The 26,412-nt window shown below is 35.8% G+C and overlaps 1 protein-coding gene across 1 annotated transcript in view; it reads left to right on the top strand.

Annotated features, from left to right (window-relative positions):
• The window catches only part of CDIN1 (CDAN1 interacting nuclease 1), a 131,298-nt gene extending 105,151 nt beyond the window's left edge, over window positions 1–26,147 (top strand). The window contains exons 11-12 of the mRNA XM_050898187.1: window positions 23,221–23,371; window positions 24,229–26,147. Coding sequence (XP_050754144.1) covers window positions 23,221–23,356 — 136 coding nt within the window. The 3' untranslated portion in view covers window positions 23,357–23,371; window positions 24,229–26,147. The remainder of the gene's footprint in view (window positions 1–23,220; window positions 23,372–24,228) is intronic.
• Window positions 26,148–26,412: the final 265 nt, after the last annotated feature.

Here is a 26,412-nt window from a genome sequence, read left to right as displayed (position 1 = left end):
TGAGTAATTTTGCTCTAGAACAATATTATTATCATATCTGTTCAATTCTAAGATTTTACTTGTATCTGTTCCATTAACCTAGATTTCAAGATGTAATTTACAGCTAGCTTGAGTGCTAGCTGTTTTTTATCCTAAATCATTAACTGAGAAATATTTACGGTTGGAGTTTTCCTTAGAAAAGATGCGGTAATTTACTACTTTGGATTTACCTAATCGTCTGTTACTCATTCTGAGTATGGACCCTAATCACCTGAGTTTTGAAAACTAATTCACATCTCTACAGGGAGCAAAGTTGCCCATGATTCCGCATCTAGCAGGCTGGATTCAAGGTTTTCCTTCTCTGTTGGAATTTGGGGCCTATAAGGGATATATTTGGTCAGTTACAAGTGTGGGCATTACAAAAGACTGCAAAAACTACTGTCACCAGAGACCTAAAATAATCCTGAACTTACAGATTGATTGGAAGAGTTGCAGCTCTTGCTATGAGAAACTAACAGGCAGGTAACAAAAAACCAGGACCGTGGCAAATGCAGGATTGTACAACTTCTACGTAGGCAACACCGAGATCTCAATGCCATAGTGAGGTGAGCCGCAGGTAGCTGGGGACTGTAGCCACTACAGATGTGAATCGTGGTCTTCGAGTCCCAGGAGTGGCTGTGACGGATTGCAGCAGTGGCAAACTGTGACCTAACACTGGGGTATCAACAACCTAGATATAAAGAAAACTGAAATAACATTGTGAGTATTCCCTAGTATAGTATCTACAAATAGTATAATATCAACAAGAGGAAATAAAAGCAGTAGGTCACAAATCAAAAAGTTTTTCCGTACTGCTTTTACTTTAATGCTAAGTAGTAGCATTAACTAACTTTTGTCCACAGTGGTTTAGTTTTGTAAATCCTGACAGTCAGTTATTTTACCATGAGCAGCTGGGAACACAGCACCTATTACTGCCCTTTGACTCCATGTGTGTTACTTTTTATTGCAAAGGTCAGTTAGATACAGATTTCCTTAGGACCCCAGCATCAAGAGTCCAAGTTAAGTATGAGGGACTTGATTAGCACATGGGTATGTGTGACCACATTTATATATCACCTACTGAAAATGCACTGTCAGCAATAAAGAGGACCATCAGTGGGCTAGAATAATACCTGCTGCTTCTCCTACTTAAAAAGAAGTATAAAAAAGCCAATGTGAACGATTACTCTCTCTCATTACCTTCTAAATATCTGGAATGGGAATTTCTACAAAGGGAGGGAGGCCCAATTCAATAAAAGGTTGGTTTGGGGGGTAGGTCGTCTTTTTCATTACTAGCAACATTCTTACCTCCTTCCTATGTTAATGTGATGTCAGTAAAGAAAGACTCAGGTGTGTGAAAGTGAACTAGAAAATGTATGGTATGGTTTCTGTTTTGAAATCCACATTTGTAAACAGGAGAGAGAACACTAATGTTTCCTGGAAAGGAAAAAAAAGGTGGGGAGAAATTCCTGTTTATGTGCTTCTGATTTCTTAAAACCAGTTTTGAGAAGTAGCAGTATTTTCAGTCTGGTTTTCACCTACCTTTAGCCTGTGCACTTCAGCTCCATGCCCTAACTCCAGCCTGGGTATTCCATGGCAGACTACCATATCCATACCTGTGTAAGCAAAATGTTCTTGTTATGGTCCCACTAATAAAAACTGATCTTAGAGCACGATTCCAACATCTGGGGGTGGAGGGGTAGCCTGACAGCAGTAACTGAACAGATCAAGACACGACTTAATACCAAACATAAAAGTTTCATTAATCTGGAAAAGAAACAGCAGAAGAGGGACTTGCATTTTTTTATTACTGAATCTCATGTTATCTAGTCATACGTCAACAATTTATTTTCCTGCTTAAATTAACCCTTTGATATAGCCAGATGACTTTCAAAAATGAGACCCTATTTTGAATCAGTCGTGTCATTCAAAGCAAACATTGTTTCCTAAAGTTTAATTATATGCTCTTTAGAAAATGTTTAGACTTAGCACTTCAGTCTCACTGTAGACTACAAAGTCAATTTGAATATCATTTATTATTTGAAAGTGGTTATTTTATTGTTAGCAAGTAAAATGTAAAACAGACAACATGTTTAGGTTTAGTCAAATTGTGATTAGTGGAAATTCATATACCGCTCTCTAAATAAGTTGAAGTAGTTTGAAACTGCCCAGATCCTGGAAATTAATAATCTTGTTCTATGAAAAACAAGCTCAATATGATGAAAGCTGGGTTTAAAAACCATGGATATAGTCTGTAGCTAACATAAAATGGTGGAGCTTCATTGTTGTCACTCGAGCTATCTAGTTTAGTTTCAAAACACAAAGTGTAATGGTAAAAAAACATTACAATAGTAATTGGCTTCTATAAGCTAACATTATTTTATCACATAGTAAGAAAACAAGACAAATTTACAGTGTTTTTATTGTATTACACTCAGAAAAAAAACGGTTTGGTTGAATTTGTTGATATATTAAAGTAACTCTTGCCTACTTCTCAGCACTTCCCCTTGGTATCAGTTCATTTTTAAAAATATTTTAAAGATGGTAGCTTGTTGTCAGATTTATTTATATTATATATTATATTATATTATATTATATTATATTATATTGCTTCCTGTTCACAGAAACCACAAAAACTGTAACAATAAATACAGTATTTTACCACTCTATATTATATCAACATTATTTTTAAGGTTGCATTCTGTTTGTAGGAACACCAACTTTCTTCTATTTGCAGTAGGTAGGACAGTGGGCACATGCTTAATTCCAGGTGAATACGTTAGATGGTTCTACGACGTGCATGTGCTAAAAGGTGTATGGAGTTTGGGTGTCTTTATATACTTCACTATTTGTGGATAACCAACAAGATAAGGTTGGAACTTTCAGAGATACTGAGGTTGTGAACATTTCCTATTTCAGCAATTTAGATTTTCTACCAATCTGTCCTGCCAAACGAGGTGAATATGTATACTGATAATGTGTACCAAGCCTCAAGCCAGACTTCTCTTAGAGGGAATTTTTACTGACTTTTGTTTAAATGTATATGATTTAGAAGATACTGAACAGTCTTATACTTTCCTCCTTAAAGCAACTAAAGTATTATCCTCCAAATTAAGCACTTTAGGTGCTTAGTCGCTTTCAGTAGAGGAAAAAAAAGTGCAGTCTGCAGTACATCATGTCTGTTTTGTCCTAATATAGCCAAGAGTAAGTGGGCTAAATATGAGCAAATACATTTGTTTTCTCTAGGTACATCGGAGGTTAAACAGCTAGGAGAAAGCTGTTTAAGCTTAAGAATAGTAATAGCAGACAAAAAATGTCTCTACCCACTGATAAAATCAGACTAACAAATTAAGAGTTTTGGCCAGGAGAGTAATAAAGTTCCAAACTAGTTTTCCAAACTGATTAGTGAAAGCAAAAAACTATTTTGCAATGAACTTCAGTCAGTATATGAAAAGTAAAGAGTGGTTGCTTTTTTGCCAAGCTATAAATGTATTATAAAAATACCCATTTTAACAATGCTTTCCGTATTTTTTTATTCTTAAAAGTCAGTCATTCAGAAAATATGCAGCTTTCTCTTTACTCAGCTCAATGTTTTGCTAAATTCAGTTTGTCCTGTAATAAAAGCTGTGTTACAGTATTCACGTTGATTTTGCACATATGGAATCAACTCCTACACTGAAAATAAGTTGTATGATCTGTTTGGTTTACAAAACACATGAAAATAAAAAATAGCCCAAAACAAATATTTTACATTCCTTTTATGCATTGTATTGAAGTCCTGATGAAACTAATTCTAAAAAGAAAGCATTTGCCCTCATGGAATTCAGGTAAATCCCGTGAAACTATAATTAAAAGCAGTCACACTTTGGTCTGAGAAGGGCAAATTATTCCTATTTATCCTATGCTTTTCCTTAATCAATTTAATAAAGTTATACTTAATATTTATTGGGGCAGGGTGGGGGGAAGAAACAAACCTTATTTCTTTTAACACAGATTGTCCAGAAGGCAAAATTTATGGGTTAGAAAGCAGGGGTGGTGCACAGAGTTGGTTGTAAAGTTACTCAAGTCTCACTACATTTGTCTTGTCATGAGGAAAAACAAAATTTAGCCAAGATTAATTTAGCATAGGGCATCCCATCATGAGCATACTCTCTCTCACCTATATATACATATATATTCATGTATATGTAAACATATATATAACTATGCCCCTTTTTTATGTTACTACAGCAATATATAAATCATCAGGTTAGCTCTATCTCTGAGCTTATTCCCCAGGAATCTTTTCACATATAATTTATAAACAACTTTAAGTTAAAAGACAGGACAGTGAAGTGCAGAGTAAATATTGGGTTAAAGTTGTCTGGCTGAAAATGTCTCATTTGTTATGAAGCTTACCTCCAGTTTTGGGGTGGGTTTTGGGGTTTTTTTTCATTTGCCTATTTTCCACTTTTTGGGTTTGGATTGTTTTAATATATAGATCAGCCTTGCATTTCTGGAGGTCTAAAAGTGGATAGCATTGTTCATGGAAAACAAACTACTGCTAATAATAATTTTTTGGTGTCTTTCAACATTTCCTGTCAGCTGAACCATTAAAGCTCAACCATTAAAGCGGACCTCTCAGAAGATATGTGCATGCCTGAGTGTATTAACAAAGATAAGCAAGTACTAAAAATCTGAAAAGCTTCATCAGACTGCAGTGGAGATAAATTCATTTATGCCAAAACATTCCTTTTGGTTATCAGATATCAAAATGACCTATTGCTTTGATTTCTTATAGTGTTATTCTTTCCTTTATTTAAAAATAATCATTGTCACTCCAGAAAACTTGTTTAGGAATTTTTTGTTGGCTGTTGGGGGCGGTTTTGGACAGAGAAGGAAGTTTTCATAAGTTTCAACATTTCTGCTACAAAAGTCAAAGTGAAATGTCTGCTTCAGTTCAGCTGAGAATATATCAATTATTTGGGTGAACTCAAAGTGTTTTCTTTCCTGTAATTTTTAATAAAGTAACAACTGCAGTCCTGCAATACACTGTATTTCATGTGGATGGCTGTTGTGGCTCTGGAGGATCATATCTCCTCCTACTTTTTTTTATAGTACATCATTAGAGTTGAGGGACTCTAACCACATTCCAACATGTTAAAAGAAAGGAGGGGAGGGAAATGCCATTTAATGCTGAAATATGTTTCAGCAAACTAAAATGAAAAATTTCTTCTTCAAAATTTTCAAGTGTTTCATTTTGATCAAAAATGACTAAATTTTAATGTTGCTAAATCAAAACATAGTTGAGCTCCTTTGTTGTGGTAACCTGTGCATTAAAACTCTTCATTTTTAGTCTGATGTCAAGTTGAATGTTAAGGGTTGAGTTTCCAGATTTTGCTCAGCCAAATAGTGGTACAGTGCATTCTGCACTGCTTCTCTGGTGTCTGTACAGTTGAGAATAACAACTGGAAAAGTAATTTCCTGGGACCAAGCTGAATTCTGAGAGCATTCCAGTTACAGCAGGGCTTTATTAGAAGTGCTGTTTACTAGAGATCCACCTGAGATCACCAAGTCACTGATAACAGTAACTATGAAGAGGCATCTAATGTCCATCCCTGACTTCTTAGTAAGAAAGACCAATAATCCTTAGATGTGATTAGCAACTGGCAATTGCAATTTTTTTTAACTCTGAAAGCAGCTTTTTTCTTCCTTTTATTGAATTTCTGGGGGTGCAGTACAAAGAAGCATTCATTACCTACTGTTAAATCCGGTACTGACAAGTCATGCATCGCAAATATAATTCATGATCAACTATTATTTAGTAATTCTATATCATTTTGTTTGCATCTCATCCTGTTTCTTGTATTGATGTCAAATTGTGGTATGAAAGACAAATGGGGTTGCTGATCAGTGACTGAAATACATGCTGATATAATCAAAATGGCATAAGAACAGAGGATCTATTAAGTACGGATCATAATGTATGCCAGAAATTAAAATACACGACTGTGAGACGCTTTAGTGTCATGAGAGATTTCAGTGCATCTGTTTACCTTCCATTCATGTAAAGGAATCATGAATGAGATGGAATACTTCAAAACAGGGGGAAAAATCAGAAGTAGTAAACAAGATTATATATTGAGAAAAGAGTGATTTTTTGTTCATTAATGTTTTTTCTTCATTTTGAACTCTTGCAGAAATTTCCTTGTCATCATGCTGACCACCTTGCTTTTTCATATTGCATCCTGTGAACTATCAGTTGACTATCTTTGCCTTAATGGGCAGAGCATTATTTATGAGATACATTTTCTTCAATTGTATTTGGAAGGTCCCTATCATACTGTCCAATGCTGCAACTCTTGATTGAATGGTCAATATTTCTTTATTTGTGTTTTAGTGAGGTAATCAAAACCATTTTGCCCCCCACATGTTTTGAAAAAAGACCACAAACATAAACAGTTTTCTGTAATATATGTGTGTGTATGCACAACGTCCTTAACGTTAGGCACTATTTTTTTAAGGTACAGTCTATTGTAATAGTTTTATATTAAACCTACAAAGACAGGGAATTCAGAATTATTGGCCTATCCTTAATACAGTCAGTGAATTATTACATCTAGGCACAAAGTGGTAAGTAAAGATTTTTAGTCTGATCTCTGAATTTCCTTGTAGCTCTGGGTTTGTCAGACCTTTAACAGTACACTAAAGCAGGGGGCTAGGGGGCTGTGGTTTAATATGGACTAATGCACATGGCAGGGCTTTTACATTAGTGCTATTTCTTTCAATGCATTATAGTGAAATTGTATTTTAAAACCAGGCAAACTATTGATGCTTTTATTGAATGGAATAATTTATTATAGAAATATTTTAGTCTGTTGACATTTCATCATCAAATAACAGTAAACATAATACACATTTCCCATAAGACCGTTCTTGAGAGCCAAATATTTATCCTTCACTTATTCTAAAGGTAGCACTGTAATAGTCTTTGGGCAAGACAAAAAAAATATGTTTAAAGATGACCTTGTTAACATAGAGTTATAAGTCAGAAATATCGCAAAACAAGTTTGCTCACTACTTCCAATTACTATTTTAAACACTGGCATTTAATTTTACAATTTATGGATTGTTTTTCTTTTTAGTCATTGAAAAAGCTAAGCTATCAAGCTTACCTTTCTGGCAATCTCTTAAAATTATCTATTAGAATCTAATACATCTAGAATGACCAAATTATGTAAAAGTTACAGCTATATATGCCATTTAACTATGTTAAATGTTAACTAAGTTAGTCCAACATGATAATTACTGAATTTTTCAGATTCATCTGGGAACATTGGCATTTGGAAAAGGTAAATTATTTTCAAAGATATTTTAATGTTAATAATAAACTAAAATATTTATTGTAAATTAAGAGCTTCCTATTTAAACTCATCTATCTGATAGTACACTAAAATTGTTGAATTTATTTCTCTTGTTTTATGGAAAAATCCTAAGAATAGATAATATTTCGCTTAGCCCTATATACGAAGTCAGAAAAGGTGGTTGCTTGCTCCTCATATAACTTATCTTAGACCATTTATATTTCTGAAATTGGGTGAACATTTAGGTGTCATCATTTAGTATCTGTTTAGCCTTCATTGCAAGTTTACTGGCAAGTGCTAGTTAATCTGAATGAGGACTGTGGCTTAACTGTCTGCTTTTCTAATATAATGCTTTTTGGATTTTTATTTTAATTGTTGTCCAGATGTTTCACGCCACACTTCTGCTTCACATATCTTTCTACATTTTTGTCTTCACAAAGGCTAAATCCACTGGGACAGTATATTCTATAAACTTTTTTTCATCTCTCATGCCTCTTATTTTTTGTTTAAGTATCTGAAAAATGTGTTATATGAAAAGGATTCTTGCCAGAAGCAGCGTATGGAAGTAGATAGAGGTGGATCTTTCTTCACACTTTGAGTCTAATTTCTGACACTGTATGGCTCATCCTTACAGTAAATATTTTTGTTCTGTAAGTGACTGGACAGGGAAGACAAAGGAGTTGAGTGTACACTCTGGTTTTTTTCTGGAGTAGTCACCCTTGGTTTTTACTCATTCAGTTGGTAGGTGACTAAAGAAAATTACCACTGTGTGTGTGTCTGTAATTCAGTTTTAGACATGCTGAAGCATAAATTCACCAGCTATACAAACACAAAGTTAAGAACCGTAATAAAGTGTGTGCATAAAATGGGGTTTTTGCTGTCACATTTGATTCAGTTGCTATTGCTTTGTTCAGTTAAGTTAAGCTCTATTTGTAAGCAAAAATGTTCAGCCCTATTCAGCCATTTTTACCGTGGGCAAATTTGTTGGAGGTAGCAGGCATTGCGTTCTACTCCATGAGTAAGCAGCCTGCCTGTCACACTTATCTCTGCCAGGAAGTGGTTTTACAGGTAAAAATTCTCTGCTGAGAATTTTATGCCTTCACTTACCATTAGATTTGCTCTGTGCTTTATGAACTGCAGTATCCACATTGAGTCCACTTCTCCAGGCGGGTCAGGGGCAAGGAGACGGTCACCTGGTCCCAGGAACCTTTTATGAGCTATGTACATTACAACCAGAACCTTGAGAGGAATCCGGAAGTTAATAAAAAAAAACAAAAACAAAAAACAGTGGAGTGTGTGACTGGCATGGGTATTGCTTACAGATAATAAAATATTTTTTCCTTGAAAACTAGGACGGGGAACTAGTGATAGAGCTATTACTCAGATTTCTGAGGTTTGGTGGTTGTTTACATTTCTTTCAACATATCTTTGATTGTTCACTTTGCTCTAGGCTTGAGGATTAGGCAAGAGTAACCTGGATAACACTGAACTAGAAGAGCTTGAGGTTGTGTGTATGCGTTGTAAAAACAAAAAGAGAAATGACAAAAGTTGTATATACTTCTTCAATTAGAAAAGTTTGCTCGTCTTTATGTATTTATCTTCCAAGCCTAGAGAACCTTTGCAATTTGAAGATGTTACCTTTGATAAAAATCAGTCCATTATTATTTATGAAAACTAAAATATTAAGCTCTGTCTGTGGGCAAATAAACAATGGTTCAGATTCATATTGCTCATTCAGAAAGGAGATTCCTTTTAATCTTACCTTTTTTAAAACTCTTCCTGCATTCTGAATAACTTTCTGGTATCTCATTTTATAAATATACATCATCTTATATAGGCATTTGTCTTTGTTCCTCAGGTAGGGAAAAAACATTTGGGTCTGTGTTTAATTTTGTTAGCAGTGGTGATATCATTTCAAATTGCTTGACAGAGTATTTTGTATTATTAGTTTCCTGTACTGCATGTAGAAATGTGTAAGATTTTGTCACTGTGTCTAGTCCCCAGCTATCATAAACACTGTGTCTTAGAACCTGTTTGTTAAACTTACCAAGTGGGATTTTAAAATCATTTAAAGTATTTTGGTACCACTGCCCTCACTAGAAGTTTTTTCTAGACCCAGAGCATTGGTCTCTCTGATGTGTTGGTGGAGGACATTACACCTCTTCTCAGCCCTTGCTCTCCTAGGCTGGAAAGGCCGAACTCATCTAGTCTTTCCTATGAGCAACTGTTCATTTCCCTGGACATTGCAGTAGCCTTGCTCCATATCTGGCTATTATACATCTTTCTTGAATGACCTGTCTACAGTTTGCAGATGAGGGCTAAGCAAGTCTCTAAGGGAATACAGTATTTTTAGATTTTTACTGAAAATCTCTCTCCCAGCGCTTCATAGGATTATTTTGCCCTTTCCTTAGCTGCATCACTTTGTGTCCCTTTACCGATCAACTGTTATACAGATTGATTCCTTCTTCCTCTGGGAAAGCAAAGGGAAATATAATTTCTTTATTGCAGGCTGTATATCTATGTGTGGGTTTGAAAAGAATTGTAGCAATATTTTGGCCATGTTACAGTTAAATTGCAGATCATGTACAAAAGTCAGAATAGTTATCTGCGGTAAAAAAGTAGGTAACTTGAACACTGACTAAAAGATGTTTGGTTTAGTTTCTGGATCTTTACTATTTAAGACAACAGACATTCTAAGATTGGTCATGGCTGCCAGACAGTGATGTCAACAAGGCAAAAGTTTTCCTTTACTGTCACTACATCTGCTCTTTTCTTAGATTTTGTTTATTATGTATTTACACAGTAGCAATCCAAATATAGTATCTGATTTGGGTTTGTTTTGTTTTCTAAGAAGTGGAATACAGTCTGGATTCCTCTAACGTAAGCACTAGACAATCTCCCAACTCCTGTGGTATATAATGCACAATTGTCCTTAAATGCCCATGGGAAAAGTTTACAAATCTATCAGGTTTTATCCATTGTTTTTTATGGTCATGGGACAGACTTTTGTGCAAAGTAAACCAATGTAAAAACAATCAGATTATTTTACCCACGATGATGACATGTCACTGCCTATATTACCTCACAGCATGTCACAAGACATCATTACATGCTACTCAGTTACATTTCATTTATTCCAGAATCTCATCAAGTCACTTCAGTATAAGTATATAAAAAAATTAAAAAATCACTCAGTACCACAAAGCTCTTTAAAGTCAGATTTCCATAAATTTGCACAGTACTAAATATTGGCAGTGTTAAGCAAATGACAGCAAATAAGTACATTAAAGTAGAAACATTACTTAAGCAAATAGAAGCTGTTCTATACTGTTCTATACCATTCCTATCATTTTACATGTGGTCTGACTTGATTTTTTTTTTTTAATTAAAGAATGGTTCACAAGTGCCTGTAGGTAATCAAGAAATTATAAATTAATTTTTAATTCTTATTTTTGCTGGTTCAGCTGGAATTATAGCTCTCTTAATCTCCTGAATTTACCATTTTTCTGCTGTTGCCATAGTGAAATCAGGTAGAGCAGGCAAAGCTGTACTCTTTCTTCTCTTTGAACTTAACTAAAAATAATACTTAATCTATTGGTATTGCTTTAGAAATAGCTTTTAAAAATGTTAATGTGGATTTAGCAGTTGTGGAGAGGGAGAGATGTTCCAGTCTCTAAGTGGAAGTCCTATTTACCGTCAGCAAAAATACAATACCTGTTTGAGCAGTGCAAGTTTTCCCTTACCAGTTCATCCTAGTGCTTTAGGCCTAGGGAGGCTTGAGGAAAAAAATTTATATGCCTGCATCCATTTATACATCTTGCTGTCAGATACTTCTGAGCAGTGAAGGAGTATGGGGCAGCTGGGTTTTTTGACTGGGTAGCTGGTTTTTGTAACCAGGACAGAACATACCACACTATTTCAAGTGATAATCAGTCAGTTTGCATCTCAGTAGCCTGATGGAAATAACTTTGTCATTGGAGGAATTCCACATAGCGAAGACTTGGTGCTGAAAAGCTCCGAATCCCATTGTCTATTCGTCTCATTCGTCAGGAAGATGGTGCCAGACTTGCTGAGTGTATTTGTATTGGCGTGTAGTAATATGTAGTATCTAACTAAGGTGTACTAGTCTGTTGTGCACAGGCCTACCTCTAAGTCAATTCAGTTATTTAAAACTATGTGTAGAAGTTATCTCGAGTGTAGAAATACTAATTTGTAAAAAACATGATGCCTCAAAGCTGCAGTAAAAGATTTTCAAACCTTTGGCAAAAGTCAGGGGTTGATATGGAGAGATCCTAGAAGGAAATAGTTCAAATTGCCTAAATGTTCACTGACTGTTTAATTTAATGAGGTGCAGTTGTTCTCCCTTCTCGCTTATTTATTGACTCTACTTTTCTCTTTTTTTTTTTCTTTTGGGTTTGGTTCGTTTTTTTGCTGGGTCTTTTTTTTTTGCCTTGCAGCTAACAACGATCTAGCTTGACCAGATAGGGAAACCCCCCTCTTTTGCAAGAGTGCTATAAACTGAGGGGACTGACAGGAAAAGTATCTTAAGTATCTTTTATTGTCTATATTGGGCTTCCATTACTCAGTTCAAGTTGAAGGTGTCATTCCCATCTTCAACATATTCAGTGATCGGTGCTCAGGTTGGAGCAGATGGAAACCTTATGTTAGCACCTCTCCTTAAGCTGCATTATGGCTGTTCATGACAAGTGGATTTGTGTGAGAGACAGCTTTCTTGGGAGGTTCCTGTAAGAGTACAGCAACCATGGAATTCAGGAACCATTTTTAACCTCTGTCCTTCATTACGTTTTGAATGTATTTCATGCTTTGGCATTGCAATCACATACACAGAGAGAACACCAGAAAATAAGCACTTTAAAAAGTCAATAAGAAACAAAAAACTCCCCGCAATTTTTGGCTGACAAGGGAGAGGGAAAGACAGCTGCTCATGACAGATACTAATCTTATCACTTAATGTACTTACTCTGAGCTTTTCGGCAATGTAACAACCAAAAAACAAGAAGGTAGCTGTGCTCAGGTGGAAGTTAGCCAAGTCTCAGAAAGGTTGTTAAAACTGGTTAGTGTTTGGCTGTTCGTGATGTTCCAAGCTGCTTACTTGCAAGCTTAATTTATCTTTGGAGGAAAAAGCTGTATTTCATTATTTTTCTTCTTGTTGTTGCTTTTCTTTCCTATTAGTTTTGCTTTTGTCTTAAAGGGAGCAGGACTGAATAGGACTAGCAGCTCAATAACTCATTTTTTTTCTATTATTTCATTTAAAAAGAGACTGCTGGTGCTATCTTTGATGCCCTTAGAAAACTGCCAACCAACAATGTTCTTTAATAAAATATACTGCATATAAAATAAAACTGAGTAAGAGAAACAGTTAAGGCAAAAAAATTATTCGGTACTCGAAGTTTTATGCTTAATGGATTTTTTCTTCTTTTGTGTTTTATTAAAATGTTAAAAATATTTAACAATTATGGTTACCAGATACCTAAACCAGCAAAAACTGAGAAAAATCTTTGTATCACACATAATGTTAATATTGCAACATTTTGCATGGGTTTTATTAATGTCTTACCCACTGATGACATTAGACTCCCATTTTCAGAAGTTTTTACAGTGTCTTCCAATTGAATAGTACAGGTATGTATATTATACTGACCTTTGGAAAAAAAACCTATAGTCACTCGCAGTTTGTTTTGAATTTGTCTAAAAGGATTTTGCTATATTTAACACAGAGACCTTGTGGCTATTGCGATAATAACCTTCATACCATCTTGACACAAGATCAATCCTAGCAATTGCATGGCAAAGATTTAAGAAAAAAAAAAAAAAACAGGAATATGGAGTCCATCTTGTCTTCCACTATTTTCAACATATTCTTATATGAGGGAAAATATTCATACTAATGTGATTTTATCCTGTTGCAGACTTCTGGCTCAATTCTCATCAGACATGGATTGTAATATGTCACTGACTATCTCGACTAATCTGCTATTGCTTTTAAACCTGCACAAGTGATAGCATTTTCCTCTGATTCTTCCTCTCCCTCCTTCTAGGCTCCCTTACATGGCAATGTACATTTGTATATTTTCCTTTTGAACAGAATTCCGTACCTTAACGGTGAGCCCAGAAAGGTTCAGTGTGTAGTAAGCAAAGAAAGTTGAAATGAAATTGTTTCTAGTGTTGGTATATACTAAGAAAGAAGAAATAACTTGTAAATAAATCTAAATGGCATTATGAATTTTTCAGAAGGTGCGTGCAGTAGAGCTGTGTTTGGCTGATAGGTACAAATAAAGAGAGAGAGAGAGTGTGTGTGTGTGTGTGTGTATGTAAAGTGAAGGAGACAGAAGGCAAAAAGCTGTTCCTTGTGGAAAAGGAAAGTAGATTTCTTTGCACATCCCGAGTTATGCACTTATTTGATCTAATAATGAATGTAACAATTCTACAAATTGCCTCGATGGTCTCCTAAAGTCTCTAGAACAGTCTCCACCTAAAACCATGTGAAATGTTTTTGTAATCTTCTGAGAGACTGGATATTTTGCAGGTGATACAAGTTGCTACTTAAGACATACATATCACAGGATGCACTCTTTTTCCGAATAACAACTAGAAATTAAGTTATTTTCAAATACGAAGTGGGGCAGGGCCAGCTTGAATTGTACAGATACTGGGTATATGTATCAACTGGGAGACAGGCTGAAGAGCCTCAGGCATTAGACCTAAGTGATAGATTCATAATGAAAATGCCAGGCACAATTACAGTTTGCCAGTGGTTTCCAAAGGAAGCAACAATATTCCAGGACAGAGGAGGTGTTTGCTTTCCTTCTGGGTGGGCATCAGGTGCCACAGTAATGGGCAGCAGACATAGTACTTTCTTTTTCATCTGTTCCCTGCTTAATGTGGATAGGTGACTTACACTTTGAGAGACGGTAAATTTAAGTACAGTATCACACATAAAATATTTCTGCCTGTCAATTATGCACAATAGTGTGTTTGGCAGTTAACTGCTAAGCAACATTGTGTGAAGATACTCAGTGTGATTTACAATCCAGTCTTGGACTAATTCTCTGATCTGGGAAGCTGGAAGCCCAAATGAGCTGTCCTCCATTTGTTAATTCATCTGTTACATTGTTTGTTTTATTGTATATTTGTGTGTAAGGATTCAGAGATACAGAATTGTCTAATAATTCTTTCAAAATGTCTTGAGGTAGCTTTAATGCTGGCTTCAAGATTTATACTCAGCAAATGCTAAACACACAGGTATGTAGTGCATTTATTTATCAACATTTTTGCTATCAAAATTTGCTGAACAACTTTTCCGATTAGTTTGGTTCTATTTTACAATAATTATTAAACAAAAATCAGTTGCTGTGGAGCAATTCTGCCTCCTCTGTTAAATGCACTTTTGGCATATCCTATCACTCTGGCAAGCGCTGTCGCCAGATAAACAGCTGCACAGAAAGAAAGGATTGCTGCAAACTATGAGGCACTCACAGATTATTCAGATATCATCTTGCACTGGCCTTAGGATGGCCTGTTACTTCCAGCCCTAAAAATAAACAACTATTAATCACCTAATGGCAACATGAGTTGACCAGCACTTATGGCTGCCTGGACCTCAATCTAACTGTACTCAAAGGCTTTTCTCATGTTTTCTGTCACCCGGGATAAGAGGTAGTTTGCAGCCAAGCATTCCTTTGGAAGGACTGCTGTGAGTTTAACAAAATGTTTGAAATAACCTCAGTAAATCCTCTCAACACTGATCCACAGCTTCAAATGTGCAGAATCAAACAATAGTGGCCTTGCATCAACAGTCTCCGGAGAGTGAACTAATGGCATAAGTTTTTCTCAGGGAAACTGAGTAACAAGCAAGTACCTCAGGAAGCACTGTTCTTTGCCTGGGTTTAATGAGAAAGCATTGCTTCCAGCAACAATATATGGAATAATTCTGTAATGCAAACAACCGCCTTTTCTCCCTGCCTTTTCAAAGGATGGCAACATTCGTGCAGTGTCTTAACTGGTAAATACAAGTAGCACAGCTTAAATCGAAGTAGCATAGCTTTAGTAAACTAGTCGTCAAATTGCATGTTGCAGGATGGAAGGGTATTGCTGCTTTGAACAGGAGCACATTAATGCACTTGTAGAGGTACAGTAAAACAATGTGCTAACCCTGAATTATAAAAGACAAATATGTGGATGCAACAGCTAATATAGAATATTAGACTGTCTCCATCAGAAAGGAATTTATGAAACTTCTGAAAAAGAAGATGTAGAAAGCTTTCTTATATTGTGCCTTTCAGACTGAGATTTTTTGGTTGAGCTGCTTTTGCTTAGTTATGCCCATCATCCAGGGTGCCTGAAGTCACTTTGCCCTGTATTGAGATAGTTAAGAGAAGCAAGATCCTTATATTTCAGGGAAACTTGGACCTATCTCCAAATTACCAAGTAAGGTACCTGGAACACTATTATCTCTTTTAGATATATACTGGAACTAACTTCCCAGGCAGCTAAAATGCATTGTTTTCCAAAATGTGTACCCAAGTGATCTCCACTAAAGCCGGAGACAAGTTTGGCCGTAATTTCCATGAAACAGTCCAGCAGTATAAGGATTAACAATTTCTTTTCTAAAATGTTGATGTGAGTACCATGTTAATTTTCAGTACATCAGCCCAATCCTGCAGTGCAGGCATAAGGGGCACCTTGTAGTCTCTCTTTACAGCACAAAACCTTACAGTCTGATGTGCAAAGCATCTACCTGATTTTGAAGATGCTGAGACTGCAAAAAAAAAAAAATTTACCTTAAGTACACACAGCCACTTTGAGAGATGAGTATCTGGAACACTATTAATAAACAACAAAACAATATGTTTCAATAGAAGTTAGGACATGAACCAACAAAACTTGAGAAATTCAAAGTTCACTCAAGGCTCTCTTGTCTTAATGACAACCTGCCTTGAGCCAGTATGTGTTTTCTTTCTCACTGACTGCATCAGTCTTCACTTAGAAAGCCTTGATCCTTGTAAATCAGTGTAACCTTAATGTTATTTAATCATAGCTTTTGAAAGTTAATTTCCATGAGAACTATATTTTTAAAAAACCCTAACTTGTCATTGAGGATTATAAAAATCCTTTATTTGCCTGGAGAACAGTACTCAGATCTGAATGAATAAGTGTAAGTGAATAATGTGTTTCGACAGTTTGTTTATTAAAAATGTATTATGCAGCTAAAAGTTATATTGTATTTATAATATTTTAATGACAGTGACTTGCACAGTTTTTGGTGCATTCTATTAATATGCATTTAAAAATTGTGCTATGCAAAATTCTAAAATATTTTAAACGCTCTCTTATATCCACATAAATATCACTTGATTTGTTTTTATTTCTCCAAATGCCAAAAGCAATTAAATCATATTATAAGCCTGGTGAAATGCTGCTATTTGATTGATGCCTTAACAGTCTCATTGCAGAGATAAAAAGGCAGCTAGTATAAAAAGAAAGCTCATTAAGATTTAATCATATCCAGGAGAGGTGTGACTATAGAGACAAAGGCCTGATATTAGTTTCCATCCACCTGTTTTTTCACCTGACAACTCCAACTTCCACATCAACTGCGTATAACATCAATATCTGGCATTCACGGAAATGCCTGCCTTTCTCAGCCCAAAAGAAATTCCCACTTTTGAGTCAAAACCTCCTTGGAAATAGGAGTCTCATAGAATATTAATAGACTTTAATTTTTTTCCTTGTCTTCAGTAAAAATAAGACTTCCCTCAACTACTGTGGTAACATCAAAGCTTAAAGCAGATTAGGTTTTACTTGCTTAATTTTACCTTAAGCAGCATAAACTGCATGCCTGGATCCTTGAGACATAATATGCGGCTAACTTCTGTGTGTGAGGCTTGATATAGTGCTTGCTAGTGCCATGGACAATTTTCCTGTTATCTTTAAAAGTATGTTATCAGAACTTGTTAAACTTTTTCTTGAGCCACATTTGCAAGAAAATATATTTTTGTGCAGTTGCTACTGCAGGAAGACAATATTAAGTAGCTTAAGGGAGTTGGGCCCAAAAATAGTGTAACCTTCTGAGTTACAGGTTAAGGATCAGATTTTTAAAGCAAAAAATATCATGTGTTTACTTGATTTTACTAAGTATTGGAATTTTTTTCCTTTCTTTCAACCAGATCTGGTGAAGTCAAAGAAATAAGGTGCTGTGTAATGCCTTGAAGGCATCTTTTATTTAAATCAGTGTGTGTGTGTCACTGGATCACAAAAATGTGTGGAGGATTTAAAAAGTGACAGGGATAATAAAACCCCACAGTTATCTTTAAATTGCATTCAGAGTTTTTAAAATGCACTGTCTTTATGCACAAGTACCTTTATTTGATTTTAAAAGTCTGTATAAATGAACAGTAGCAGAAATACCTTGTTATAAACTGTTCTGAACTAAGCTTGTGGTAGCTGTTTAAATGGAAAATTTCTTGCTAATCAAAGTCAGTTTCTGAGCAGTGGCTATTAAATGTTTGCCAAGATATATAACGCTGTGTCATCAGCAGTAGTAAACTAGTCTAGACGTAAGGAAGTTGGCTGACTGATGCCGATTGACCTTAACTTGAAAATGTGGTCTGCACTTGTTGCCTACTAGCCTAGCTCTGCCAATATCTACATTCCCTCCACTGGCAAATATGAGACTTCTACAAGTACACTAAAATAAAGTTGTGAGTCCTTAAACAGTAAACTTATTAGATATTATAGGGAGTTTAATTATTATATCTTCAGGGTTTGTTAGTACTACAAGTAAAACCAGTTTACTCACAACTGTGATTCTCAAGAACCTTGTTAAATTGACTTAGAATGTAATAATTTATTTGTGAATTTTTGTAATTCCCTTTTCCCAGGAAATAAGTAGTGATGTGCAAGTGATAATGCTCTAATTTGCTTGATATTTAAAAAGAAAAACAAGGAAACAAAGCCAGCTTTTTAGCTGGTGCTGTTGATGATCTGACATTAAAAAGCGAAAGACCAGAATGCAGTCCTTCGAAGACACATTCAGATGTGACCTTCATAATTAAAATCACCAACCAGGTAGACTGTTATGCTTTTGTATAACATGAATACTCATCTGAATCTGTTCGATAAAATATTTGCTTAAATACATGTATATTAGAAATAATAATTCATATGCCAGCATTTCATTATGAGAATCTCTTGGAATTAAAATTATTTACATTATGCTGAGATGCATACAACCCGTCTATAACAAATAGACTAAGAATAAATAAAGTGAACATTTATTTAAAAACAATTGCAAGATGTTTTACATTTCTGCTCAGTATCGAGCAGTGTGTTGAAAATGCATTTTTCATAAAACCACATGCAAGGCTTTTTGATGGTGAAAAAATCCACTCGCAACAGCCACATGTCTAGGCAAATCCTTAGAAGCTAGTATGTACCCCACACAGACATTCCAGAAGAAAAGACATTACTAGAAAGTAGTTTCTCTTTAAGTGAAAGAGAATATGTGTGAGCCTACTAGGCCACTTTGATAAATAAATAAAAGTCTTTTTTCTTTTCTAGCACAAAACTGGTTCAACTAGAGGGCAAGTTAAAGCCAGATTCACATTTTACTTAGTTTTTTCTTTCCCTTTTTTTTCTTAAGTGATCCCTTGGCTTATATGAACATGCAATTTTTTTTTAAGATAAAGAACCATTTGGCTTTGGGTTATCTGAATTTTACTTTCCTGGCTTTTCAGCATATCTCTGTGAAACTCCTTTCCAAGAACAAAGCCCAGTGTCCCAGGATTATCGATGTACAAATCTCTACTCCTTTAACTATGGGTTTCTTTCAGAATTGGTGTCATTAAACCAGTACAAAAGATCCTCTGAACACTCTTAAATTAGTGCGAAGATGACTTATTTAGAGTAGTATGATCAGACATAAGTTTTATCTAAAGCACTGTTGATCTTGTAACTATATTTAACTATACTCAAACTATATTTTACTATCTCCAACATATATCTCAAATGCTTCAGTTGATTCTTTGAAAGACACCGTCTGCTGCCCTTAGTACTTAGACTAAATTTAGTCTTCTATATCAAGCCTAAATTAGGCCTAAACTAATCCATGGTCTTTTGTAATCCTGCTCTCTTCTTGCCATGCCATGGGGTCATAAGCCTGTCTGCCTCCCTTGTGGCACTTCTGGCACTCTGACCCCGCACTAAAGTGCAGCTAGGTTGGCTTTGGCTGCCTTGTAGTCACAACTTCCAATGTCAAAACTAGATAATGACTAAACCAGGATTTATATAATGATAACTACATATTTATTGGTTGATTTTTAAGTAAACTGATGCAACTTGTGTGGACAATTTTCACTTGCTATGTTTATTATATTCTGAAGGAAGCTTGCCTCTATATTTCCTGTTTATTTTTACTGCATGGAATTAACCAAACCTTAGTTATTTGGATTTCTTTTCAGCTTCAAAAAGAAACTCCATGTAAAAGTAAAGTTCTGAAAGTAATAGTTTCACTGGAATAGGTAAAACTACAGTTTTGTATAACTTTTGGCCACATTCCTTTGCACCTAAGCTTTTCAGGGTAAGAACTAAAGACAGAGGAGGAAAAATAGAAGTTAAGCACATTTTTAGAGTTATACAGTTTTTCTGAGCAAGAACAAAATCCATAGGAGTCCATAGTTTGTTACATTCTAAGCTTGATTTTTGTTTTAAGCTTAAACTTTCTCCAGTGTGTCTTTCGTATGAAATGGGATAACCTGGCCTATATTGCATACCGTATCTATGTTCTAGTTTTACAAGTTGGTACATTCAAAGTTTTTTTCACCTCCTCAGAGCTACTAAATGAGTGCCCTTTCCATAGCAATACTAAGTAAGCATTCTTTCATTTTAGTTTATTCTGTGTAAACCAGGGTTAGTCACTAACTTGTTAAATGTTACAATTGATGCAGAAATAATTTTGTAGCTTTGCTTTGTAATTCACAGCTTTGAGTTTCGTTCTTCATGATATCATATCTGCACTTTGGAAGGAGTCAAATTAAAAAGGATAGTTCTTACTTCTAGGTTACACTTCCCTACCTCATCCCCTTACACAAAAAGGTTAAGTGTCTTTTCAAATTAAGGCAGCAGTAATTAACCAGTGGCATTGTTTGTGATTTGCCAACTCTGGGCGTTAATGGGAGAGAAATTAGCACTTAGCAGCAGGAGTTCCTGATAGTCGGTGGCAAAAGCTTAATGTGCCAACAAGTTAATTTTGGTCTTAAGTACTGCACTTAAGTGTTTTTAAACAAAAGTATGGTATGTTTTTAATGTGATTATACATATGGGCTGTGTGATCCAGAGCTATAATAGAAGGAATGACACAATATAGTGGAAAAAAGTGCAACCTAGGCAGCACAGGGCAAATAGTTTTGCTATAATAACACAGTCAAAAGCAGGATTGATGGATGTTTTCATGCTAAAGATGTACTTTCTCCTGCAATTAACAGTATGCAGATGTTCTTGTATATAAATTTTATCATCAAATTTGGCATTTCTGAACATAATTTTTTAAGCATAACATATTCTTGAAAAATTGTGCTTGAGCTGTGATGATTTGCCAGAAAGACATAAATTAGCCTTTTGAGGCGTCTTGAAATATTAATTTTATTAAACATTACAATTTAAAAAAATAACAAATGACTTAAGCACAGTGCCCCACGCATTTTATGGTGGATAGGGGATTCAGACTGCCACACAGAGCAAAATGAGCCCGTCAAAACTTGGGCTGAGCAGCTGCTCATTAGCATCAAGATTTTACCTGGCACATGCGCTTGTAATGAATAAGTACTTGTGTACTTTTCATAGCTTCTGCCTTGCATAAAATAGCCCATTAGAAATGTAAGGTCTGCTCCCTATCTTCTGGGGATTTTTGCTTTTAAAATAACTTTGATTAGTACATAAGTACATCCCCATCCAATTATCCCTTTTCTATGTTTGGTTGATGTGGGAGCAGATACGTAGTCTGTGAAATAACAAAGGTAGGCCCATTCTGCATCAGCGAATTACTGCCGCTCACCGGAGGCAGTGAGCATCCGTCCTTGGCTTCACTTGCCATTTGCTCCTTGCTACTGCTAGGCTAGCTGGCTTCTGTGGTACAGTGAGGTCATGCGCATCTTGGCCCCACGAGAACTTAAGCAAAGGAAAATGGAGAGAAGTCCTTAGAGACAGTAGAGGCTGAAGTTGTTGGCCAGCCAGAGAAAACCTAGGAATTGGGTGTAGGCAGCATCGTCCTTCTGTATGAGCCACTTTTTAGTCTGTGCTTTATTCAATGCTAGACATTTTTGGATACATTAGCTAGTATAGCCGGATTTGTCAGAGTTTTAACCTTTCCACTTTCAAATATCATCTTTCAGTTGCAAAAAGCACATTTGCCAATGTTGGCTGAGCTATGCTGAGGGGTAATTTACTTTGCCGCTAAACTGCGGCCACTTCTAAGTTGAAGAGTAGTAGCCATAAACCGAAATGTTACAACGCTATGCAGCAGTTTCGGACAAAGGACTGCCATATCTAATTGAAACTGCAGGAGGAAGCCACAGGGGTTTCTTCTTCCTTTGATGCTTGTTCCATTACATGAGCACATCAAATAGAGTTTTCCCTCCATTGTTGGAAAGGAACCACCCTAATGAAGCCGGTCTGGCACTACCCACGGTTTTGAGTGCTTGTATTGTCTGCTAAGTGGACATTTAGGTTACTGTGCACCCCCCCAACACGTTTTTATTATAATTAAACATTAACAAAAATTGGCTACCATATTGGTTGAGTCCTGAGCACAGCTCTTCATATAAACCATTACATGACATTCTATTGAACTTTTTCTTGTACAGACGGTATCTAACAGCTCATCCTGCACTGTTGTTTTTGGCAAGTTCACTACAGCATATAATAAATCAAGGAAAGAAAAAGCTTTTTGGCCTAATGTTGTACAGACTGCTGTAATGTTAGACTACAGAAAGCAGTTCTGTTTTTAGACATCCTTTTACTAACCCAACATTCATAATTTATGATTTCACTGTAAAATTCCTGCAACACTACACCAAAAGTAGTGCTGCCCTTTAATTAAGTGCTCTCAGTAGGAAAAACGTGAAACTGATGTGCAAAACATATCGCAGTACACAGTGATTGATAGTGATTACTTCTTTATGAACCCAGCCTGAAGGTCTGAACTTCCTGATGGGTAAAATAGTCCATAGGGCTACTTCCTGAGATTGCCTAGTGGGGATCAGTCAGAGTTAGCAATATCTGAGGAATTCCTGAGGCAAGTTTCAGAGACGTTACAGCAGAAACTTTCCATTTCTTTCTGAATTGTGCTTTACGTTAATAATTACCTGAATAATAGCTCATTGTAGAGATTATATTTTAAGGATTCGTTCTTATTTTCATGGTATTATAATTTGCATGAACTGGGACTTGCGTAAACCCTTGGTTTTTTAATGCCTGAACACCCAAATCTTAAAAAACGGAGTGCATGGCAAGAGAGACTTCTGTATGTATCAAAGTTACTAAATGTTATTCAATATTTAAGGCATAGGTCTTTTTTTACTGATACGTATAGAGTATTCAGAGGAAAAAAACAAAACTCTGACGTGGATTGTTTGAGTCTCTAAATTGCATTTTTATTCATGGAATCAGGTATTAATGACACATGTCAATTCAACATTGAAAAAATTTTAAAATTAAATGGAGGTCAAATACTTCCAATTTTGCAGTGAAATTAACAGATTTACTTGTGTTGGAATCCCAGAGGTGGGAAATTAAAGTTCATCTAACACAATCACATAAGTTCATTTTCCTTTTTGCTTGATAGATTTGGCCCTGGATTAGTCATCTACTGGTATGGATTTATTGAAGAGCTGGACTGCCATCGTGAACGTGGTATCCTGCTAAAAGACTGCTTTCCTACCGACATTGTGACTCTGCGACACAGCATGGCTCAACGCTGATGTTGGGAGGAAGAGGTAAATCCGGAAGCAATTTTACTTTCCTGCAGTGTAAACTAATGGCAGCATCTGCCCTGAACTTCAGCTGAACTCCTGCTGCCTGCCCTTATGCTACTGCCTCTTTACACAAACATATCAAGAGTTTCTGTTTTGCTTCAGACCTCTGTTGTGATCAGCCAAAAAAGACAGACACAACCCACTCATTATCAGCATTTCTGTCTCTGTCAAACAGCTAGTTTCTAGATACTCATAATCTTCCTTCCTTCCGGATGGCTTCTTCTAGCATTCTAAACAAAGACAAAAATGCAGAGGCTGAAAGGTGCAACTTTCAGTTCTTATCCCTGTTACAGAGCCACCTTTAAAAATAAGTGGCTTTTTTATGGTTTCACTCACAACTTTATTCAGTGCTAGTGATCTGGCTGAAACACCTACACTGATGTGGAAAATTGGTAAAAACTGTTATTCTGGGGCTTAAAACAATATAATGCGTAGCTCATAAAGCCCAAGTGGTAAGACAGGATCATATAAGTTCTGGCTGTTACAGTAAAGAGCCAGATTTTGAGAGAATAATTGGTATATGTGTTTTGTCACTATCTGATTGCTAAAACCAACAGCGGAATCCCAAGTTAACCATTAAAAAAATAATCTAAGTCAGGGGATTTGGGGGGGGGGGAGTGAAAGTGAAGAGCAGGGATTTGTTTTATGTATATAAGCCTGTGAAGTTTGGGGTTAGTTTTGAGGTTTTTTTAATAAGTAGTTTAATGACTCAAAAATAACTTGTGTTTTGTCTTTTCCTCCCTACCCCCTGGGAATCTATACCTAGGAATTTTTCTTTTAACTGACTTTAAGGAAGGAATCTGTCTTGACCCCTATAGGTACTGTAACATGCAATTTTCTGGCGTACTGAAGTCCAAAAGAACAATGTGCAGGAGCTCTCGATGTGGGTTACTTCAGAAGATGATTACCATCCTGGTGTTCAAGAAGGGGAGTAAAAAAAAGATAAAACAGTGCTTCATACTGGATCAGTTCCACAAGACAAATAAAGCACACAAATGGGTGTAAGTTTCCTGCATACTTATGTATTCTTGTAAGAGCACTGGTTTTCTCTTGTTGGAACCACCAAGATCAGAGGTACATTGAGGTGGGTGTTAGCCCTCCTTGAAGTTTTGAGGAGTTCAGTCTCGTTCTATTTCCATCCTCATTGCCACTCAGAGGGGCAGTATTGGGCCTCAGGTTTGTGCTCTCAGTTAGAGGTTTCTTAATGATAGCAGCTTACTGTGCTTGACACTCTTTAATGCTCTTTTCTTTGCTAACTGGCATTCAGGAAAGGACAAAATAATTTAAAAAGTCAATGAGAGTTTTGCATGTATGCTCACCATGTTCAGATTTTCAGAGAAGCAGAGGTACAGATTCTGTTGTAGAATTAAATTTGTGAAAACAGTCTCCCTAAAGCACAAGTTATAACCTCTTCCATAAGGAAAGGGTCTTTAAAACATTACAGTGCATATTCATCATCTTTTTTCAGTTGAGGTGATACTTTCTGTGCCTGTATGATTTCAAAAATCACATGCAGACTTTTTACAGTCTTGCCTTGAGTTAAAAGGGTATTAATGCTATTCATTTTTTTTCCAGCTATAGTTTTCAGATGCATACACAGTATTTTTATTTTGAATTTTTAGTTCTCGCTTTAACACTTTTTGATAAGTTTCAGACAGGAGTTTATCATTTTGACTAATCCTTAATTTTCAGGAAAAAATATCTTTAGTCTTCCAAGTACTCTGTCCCTTGCTGCAGAGATAAGCTAGTATAGCTCCACTACGGTGAGTTATTGTTGCATAGAGATTATTTTCCTGGGTTTGAATGTGTTATAGTGGAAAGATTTATTTTTTAAAAAATATTCAAACACCTGTAACTCACTTATGTTCAACTATTTAAGGTATTGTGCTTAGCTTATTTTACCTGACCAGCTTTAAGGATCTGCCCGTAAAGATGCACAGAAGCAATCTGTGAAGTGTACCTGCCTGATGCTACACAGAAGCTGCATTTAGGGTGTTGCTGCCCCTGGGACTTTTAACTGTGGTTTAGGTTAGTGGAATGTGTAAAATCAAGACAAGAATAAAAAAGAAGAAATAACTGAACATTATCATAGTAGCAAATTCAGAAGTAATGGTTGTCTGAGTGAAATGCGTTTTAAGGGCAGACTGAATTTGTTTTAGCTAGTGCATATGCTTTCTGTTGTATGAAATCATTTAAATCAGCTTTTACATGATGCACTAACGCTGCTTTTTCTTTTTGAATAAATTAAATTTATCTGCACAGATGTTGAAAATTCTGCTCAACTTCCATCAAAGCTTTGCTTTATTTGTTTTTACATTAAACAAATTTATGTGGGGACACACAGATAAATCAAGTTAGGCTTGTATTTGTTTATTTATTCCTCTACCTAATGCTGTGACATAACAGGTTGGAAAGCAGTACAGCTGTCTTTAATCAAAGCTTTGACCTCATCTTTATATATTGCCCCCTTTAAGAATCTTTGTATTAGAATGAGGATGAAATAAGCCACAAAAGCGTACATACTGTAGTAATTTCATTACATGCCATCGAACAAGCTTTGCCACCACAAAAATTACGCTGTGTCACTATTTTAAGTGCTGAAAGCAGACATTAAAAAAATTAAGACTACTTTGTTATTCCTACTTGTATCTTGCAAAAAACTCTCATTTGTGTATTTTCTTTCTTTATCAGATGTAACCGTCAACTTTAAGATTAAAGAGGAGAGACTACTGTTTGTTTGTGGGTTGTTTGTTGGTTTTGTTTTCTTAAACAACGCTGTAGTCAGTAGAACCTTAACATTAAAGCCAAATCCAGTTTTATGGAGTATTCTGTAGAGTGTGCTAATGAATTATGCCAAGCCAGAAAACAGAAGTGTGCATAAAACTGAATGATGTTCTCACTGGCATATATAGACTTGCCAAGCATCTGCTCTTACAAGCACTGTAATAAGGCCTGTTCTGAGCTTTAGGAATTGATGTAATTGTGTTGAACAGGGAAGTAAA

This window comes from Gymnogyps californianus, chromosome 5 (assembly GCF_018139145.2).
Source record: "Gymnogyps californianus isolate 813 chromosome 5, ASM1813914v2, whole genome shotgun sequence".
Taxonomy (NCBI): domain Eukaryota; kingdom Metazoa; phylum Chordata; class Aves; order Accipitriformes; family Cathartidae; genus Gymnogyps; species Gymnogyps californianus.
Note: the sequence above shows the minus strand (reverse complement) of the source record. Positions and strands in the feature narration are given on the sequence as shown.